This window comes from Mobula birostris, chromosome 2 (assembly GCF_030028105.1).
Source record: "Mobula birostris isolate sMobBir1 chromosome 2, sMobBir1.hap1, whole genome shotgun sequence".
In the NCBI taxonomy this organism is placed as follows: Eukaryota; Metazoa; Chordata; class Chondrichthyes; order Myliobatiformes; family Myliobatidae; genus Mobula; species Mobula birostris.
In genome coordinates, this window is record NC_092371.1 from 52,675,151 (window position 1) to 52,681,871 (window position 6,721).

The following is a 6,721-nucleotide window of genomic DNA, read 5'->3' on the forward strand; positions in this document are numbered from 1 at the left end:
ATTGTTCATCCAACAGCAACATTTCAGTGCTCTGCTGCCAACCACCAGTAAAAAGTTTCTGTGTCACCTTTGATTATCCTGCCCCACTACACAAGGACTTGTTCATCTTAAGATTCAAAATTGTTTAATATCATTTCCTGTTCTCAAATGTAAGGAGAACAAAATAATTGTTACTCTGGATCTGATGTGGCACAAAAAAACCCACAAAAGATAAAAGATATATGTATGTATATACACATATATACACACATACAAGATATCTTCTATACATAGATTGATTGTATGTCCATAAAGTGATGCTAGTAATAATAAAGCAGTGGTGCATTTTGTGGGTGGAGATTTTGATCAGCCTTATTGCTTGGGGAAAGTAACTGTTTTTGATTCTGGCCAGGATGTGTAGATGCTACATAGCCTCCTCCCTGTTGGGAGTTTGACAAACAATCTGTGAGTAGGATATGTGGGATCCTTCATGATGTTATTGGCCCTTTTCCAGCACCTTTCTGTACACATGTCCTTGATGGTGGGTAGGCTAGCGCCAGTGATGAGTTGGGCAGTTTCGACTACCTGTTCTAGAGCCATCTTGTCTGCCGCAGTGCAGTTTCCAAACCAAGCAGTGATACAGCTTATTAGGAAGCTCACAACTGTACATTTGATGCAAGTATGGATGTGCAAAGTCCAGCTCTCTTCAGCCTCCTCAGAAAGCAAAGGCATTGGCGAGCTTTCTTTACTGTGTCAGATGTGTTCTGGGATCTTGACAGGTTGTGTGTGATGTGCACTCCCAGGAGTTTGAAACTGCTTGCAGCTTCCACTGTTATGCTGCCAACGTAAAGGGGGTGGGGGGGGGGGGAGAGGAGTATGAGTGGTGTGAAGTGGATAACCATATCCTTTGTCTTGTTGACACTAAGGAAGAGATTATTTGCCTAGCACCAGGCCTGAAGCTCTTCCATCTCTTCCCTATAGGCTGTCTGATCGTCACTGGAGACAAGCCCCACCACTGCCGTATCATCGGCGAACCTTGATAATGCGATTGCTCGGGTGATTGGTCATGCAGTCGCATATGAGCAGAGTTTACGGCAATGAGCTCAGCACACAGCCCAAGGGTGGGGGTTAGTGTTCAGGATGATGAGGATGGAAAAGCGTTTTGCACCCTGACTATCTGAGGTCTGTTCATTAAAGTCCAACACCCAGTTGCAGAGTATATTTAGACCAAGATTCACCAAGGTTCCTGGGACAGTAGTGCTGAACAGCAAACTGAAATCCAGAAACTCCCCCCGCATTCCAAAGAATGACCTATCCCTTTTCTCCTAGAGTAGGAGATCCTTACTTAAAGGCTCATTTTGGTGTGAATGAAGAGGGAGAGAGAGGTGTGGTAAGTGTTCTTACCATGAGCCTGAACAATTACACAAAAAACAAAATACAGGATTTCACATCCTTCTTCACAAATATCCACAAATACATTCATTACAATAAGGTCACAATGACATGGTGCAACAAAATAAGCTACTAACCATTTTCCAGAAACCAGCACTCTTCCCCATCCCCCAAAATGAACTCTTCCACTAAGCCAGCACAGAGCACACGCCACCACAAACAGGTACCCTTTTTAAGACATCCCACCCATCAATCGGGTCCCCTCCCTGAGATTGGAAGCACCAACAAACAGGATGTGTCAAAGAATGCCACTGTCCTGGAATGTACAAGTACAAACAGAAGTGTCCATGCTACACATTCTGACTTAAATATCCTTGTTCAATTCAAGCCAGCTGTCAGTTTAGGTGGACAACATACTGTCTCTACACCTTTAAGTAGCAACTTTCTATTTCTCACACGGGAGAGGTGTAATCTGTCTAATACATCAGTTAAGCAACTCATTTATCATGTTGTTTTGAGAGTGGAAGCTCAGAATGAATGAAAAACCACACAATATATCATGACTACATTCCAGAATTAAGGTCACTTGAATCTAAATAATCAAACTAACTTGCTATACTATTTCAGAAGTATTTAGGATGGTAAACTATTCATGTATAATGTAGACAGTATCAAGTTTAAAGAGTTTGCCTGAAGCACTTAACATCGACAAGGTTATTTTCTTTGACCATCCTGCCCCTTCTGCAACACACATTCCTCCAACAAAAGTTGTTCACAGTGAGATGCTGGAAGATATGGACAGCTCCTGTATCTTGTAAACCACTCCTCACCAAAAACAAACATCAATGATGAAATTCACTATAGCCATCTGCTGACTGAAAAAAATGGTATATTTCAAGATCAAGACTAAAAGCCTGGCACAAAATTCTATGTTGACCAAACTGCAGTAAAAGCAGCCCAACCTCAGTGCTTCTGACACATGGCAGCTTTGGGCAATGGGGGGTGGGGGGGAGAATTATCTCTTCAAAATTCTTCTCCCAATTCACTGGAAAGACAAGCAAGCCAAACTCAGCATTATTTCCTAGCCTAGCATCTCCAACACTGAGCTTAAATTAATCTCAGCTGGCTACATTGGACAGATTACACCATCTACGTGCCCAAAAGACTTGCTCTGTCCCAAGTTCCGTCAATAGTAAGAGATTACCAAGCAGACAAAGAAAAAGATTGAAGAATATGTCCAAATGTATTTAGAATATGTGCAAAATGCTTTTAACAGCAACATCCCCATCAAGGTCCTGTATGATCCTGTATGAACAGTCAAATTGGACAACACACCTCAGTAAGCTGACAGCTGTGTATTAGCTAAAATCTTAGTGAGTGGATATTAGGGAAGACACAGCCCGAAATTAACGCTTTTGCACAAATAATGGTTGTTTTAATGCGTACAAAATGTTGCGTTCGTTGCAAGTCACATTGGAAGATCTGTTGACACAAGAGACTGCAGATGCTAGAATCTTAAGAAACACACTAAGCCAGTGAAACGTGAAACGCTGACCACCCATTCCCCTCCATTAATGCTGCCTGACCTGTCAAGTTCCTGCAACGCTCTTTGAGTCACTAGAGGATCCGGCGGCCATCCATCTACCTACATGATGCCCTAGGCCCGTTTGTGTTTGGCTCCCCTCGGCGCCACTTCGAACCAAAGCAAGCAAGCACTGGGGACGGAACTCACCCTCTGCCTAAACCGGGCACATAGCCCAGCGGAGCCGGCATGCCGAGGAACGGTTTCTTCTTCTTATTGAGCGTCCCGGTTAGAGTAGGACCTCCTGAACTCATTCCCGGAGGTGCCGGCGCTGCCGCCGACGATGTCGTTGTGGTCACTTGTGTTGATACGCCTGCAGCCGCCATTCTGGATCTAGACTCTGTCCCAGCAGTCAATGCGGCAGAAAGGAATGCCGGGTACATTGCATTGACGTAATTAACATAATTTGTATTTAATTCGCATAATTTAATCTCTCCCTATGTAGTTCGTCTTGAAGTAGCAAAATAGGAAGAGGATAACAAATAATATATCATTAAATATTTCAGCGAACTATTGGCAAGGAGAAAAAGCAATAAAAAGTCGGAATTTATCTAGGTAAAATGTAACTGAAGTGGACGTCCTTCACAGGTTGAAATAAAGACACAACAGCTAATAACTGAATATAAATCTCAGCAGAGCCACGATATAAACTATAAAGAGACTTTTAAACAGCTTTGAAATAGTTTTACGTGAAGAGATTATTTATCGCCACCTACGACAAGGCCAGCATTTCATTGCCCCGAATTAATCAGCCAGTTCAAAAGTTAAGGGACATCCGCATCACTGTGGTGGATATTTGACCTGGTTAGGGTAGGGGATTTCCCATCCAAAGGAACAGCAGAGAACCGAATGAGTTTTTGGTAAGAAAACCAAGAATCCTCAAAAACACTCATCAGATCAGGCGGCATTTGTGGAAAGAAACTTAACGTTTCAACACCTGGATGTTTTGTCAGAGCTATTGTTTGCTGGTGTATTTTGATTATGAAGACACGCAGTCCCCTTTTATTGTCATTTAGTAATGCATGCATTAAGAAATGATACATTATTTCCTCCAGTGTGATATCACAAAACACAGGACAGACCGAGACTGAAAAAAAACTACCGAAACCACATAATTATAACATATAGTTACAACAGAGCAACAATACCATAACTTGATGAAGAAGTCCATTAGCACAGTAAAAGATCAAAGTCTCTCAAATGTCTCACATCTCATGCAGACGGGAGAAGGAAGAAATACTCTCCCTGCCATACCTGACCACGGTCCAACTCTGAGTCATCTGAAAACTTTGAGCCCTGATCAGCTATCCGACACCGAGTACTGAGCTCCATCTCCATCCGAACGATTCGACCTCCACCTCGGTCGCCAACAGCAGGCAAAGCCGGGGATTTTGAGGCCTTCCCTCCGAAAGATTCCTAACCGCGCAGTAACAACAGCAGTGAACGAGCGTTTCAGAAATTTTTTCAGATGTTCCTCTGTGCTTTCACGTCCATCTCCTTCAAATCAGAATTGTTCACGGCCCCTATTTAACGGATACGATATAATTTTTCACCGGAGGGCTGCACACATGCGGCGCGCTGCTTCTCTCTTCTCCCGCCTTATTTGTCACCATAAGCTAATTCTGGTCTCCAATTTTAATTATGTAGTTAACTCTAAACTCCCTGCTGATTAGTGCAAATATGTGGAAGGAACTCCTAGGACGAAGCATATTGGAATAATTGGAAAAATTATGTTTGCACCCTTCCAGAGCTAATCTCCATTTGGGAATGGGAAGCACCTTGTCCATGAATGGCAACTGAAGGCCAAATTTATGTCATTATAATGAGTATGAGTCATCCAAAGACACACTGTGACAGAAGTGCATTACAATCTAGTGGAGGCACCGTATCTGCTTCAATGCCCCTGATAAGTTGCTTGCTTGAATAGTTTGTTCCCTTCTGCTGCTGCTAAAAGCGGTTTTACTGGGGGAATGGTAGAATTTTGTGCTTGTATAGTGATAAAATCCCTTTTCATGTGAAAGGTCCCACTAATAATCCAACGTGATCTTCAGTGCAGTTCAAATATAATTATTCAAGGGAAATTTAGATAACATAAATAAGGATGCAAATTCAATAGTTCGGTTAAGAGTTGCTTTTTTGAGCTTGAAAATGTCCGTACCTATTCCAGTCTCAACATATTTCCGTGGGCTGGGAAATATTACTAATACATGGTAGGTCATTAGTGTGAAATAGCCTTCCTCGATTCCTTGATAAATTCCCAATCTATGTCATATTATTTCCCAATCTAAGTAACATTCCACAGTATAATGGCAATAAAAATGGAAACTGAGAGTAGCTAGTTTAAAGAGGTGAAGAATGGAATTTTACTCGTGATATCTGCAACTGAAACATGGCAGAACTGACTCTGAAGCACATAGACTTTAACTGCAGAACAATACTTCAGAAGGGAACCTGGGAACAAGAACAAGAGGATCTGATGAAATGAGCATTAATCAGAGTATAGAGGTGAATTCCACAATTCAGAAAGGAGACAATTAATGAATTAGGTGTAAATGTTTTCACTAATTGTCCCAAGGCTTTCTGACAGTCATGCTGTTTACTTCTTACCTGAGGAGCAACCGTGATCAGCAGTGCTCCAGAGGTGCTGCAGAATTTTATTTTTTTTATTTGGCAATTCCATCCCCACTGCAGCTCTCAACCTCCCCCCCCCCCACCCCCCGCCTTCAGGTGACCTCCCCCATCCTGCCCCCCCAACTGATAGCTAAGACCATCGTCATCTTTAACAAAAGAAAATCTGCAGATGCTGGAAATCCAAGCAATACACACAAAATGCTGGAGGAACTCAGCAGGCCAGGGGCAGCTTCTAGAAAAAAAAGAGTCGCTGTTTCAGGCCAAAGCCCTTCAGTAGGACTGGAGAAAAAAAGCTAAGGAGTATTTTCTTTGGGAATTCGCCCTGCCTTTGCCCCTTCCCTTGTCAGTAGAAATGGTTCTGCCAGGCTTAGTAGCTAAGCTACATGTGAAGGTCAGGGGCTAGACTTAATTGTCAGAGTCTGTTTGAGATGCACACCATTGGGAGCATTTAATAGGCAGTGGGACCATATCCCCACTATCTCCGCAGGCTATGACAATCTTAAGGACAACCTTGAGGATCAGAACTTTTACATTCACAACCAAGTAGTTAATGCACATCACAAACATCAATGGTCTCAGCACAAATCTTTGTGATGCACCACTGGTTACGGATTTCAAAAGAGAAGCAATCCTCTACCTCCACACTCTTGTCCCCCACTACCAGTAGCTAGCTTATCCCATGTCCCTAGGAGCTCTAACCTCTGGACACAAGAGACCTCAGGAAAGGCCTTATTCATGTCCGTGTTGGCAACATATACCACACTCCACTCATCAGCATGTTTAGGTACTTAATAGAACGTAATCAAATATGTGAAACAGGTTTTCGCACCAACAATGTCATGCTGAATACCCCTGAGAGTGAAGAAAAATTCTGTCCCTTGGCATTTTTGCTTCAAGGATCCTCACCATTGAAGCCATGCTCACTTCTCACTACTAGCATCAGGCAGGAAGTGCAGGAGCCTCAGCTGGGACATCACCAGGTTCAAGAACCCTGTCACCACCAGGTTCCTGAACCGGCGTGGACAACTTCATCCACTTCCAACTCTGAACTGATTCCACAACCGACAGACTCACTTTCAAGGACTCTACAGCTCAAGTTCTCGGTATTTTTTTTTGCAAAATTTGTCTTCTTTTGCA

The 6,721-nt window shown here is 42.9% G+C and overlaps 1 protein-coding gene across 1 annotated transcript in view; it reads right to left on the reverse strand.

Annotated features, from left to right (window-relative positions):
* prpf6 (PRP6 pre-mRNA processing factor 6 homolog (S. cerevisiae)) overlaps positions 1-3,311 on the reverse strand; it is an 85,603-nt gene extending 82,292 nt beyond the window's left edge. Inside the window, exon 1 of the mRNA XM_072240916.1 lies at positions 3,104-3,311. Coding sequence (XP_072097017.1) covers positions 3,104-3,279 — 176 coding nt within the window. The 5' untranslated portion in view covers positions 3,280-3,311. The remainder of the gene's footprint in view (positions 1-3,103) is intronic.
* Positions 3,312-6,721: the final 3,410 nt, after the last annotated feature.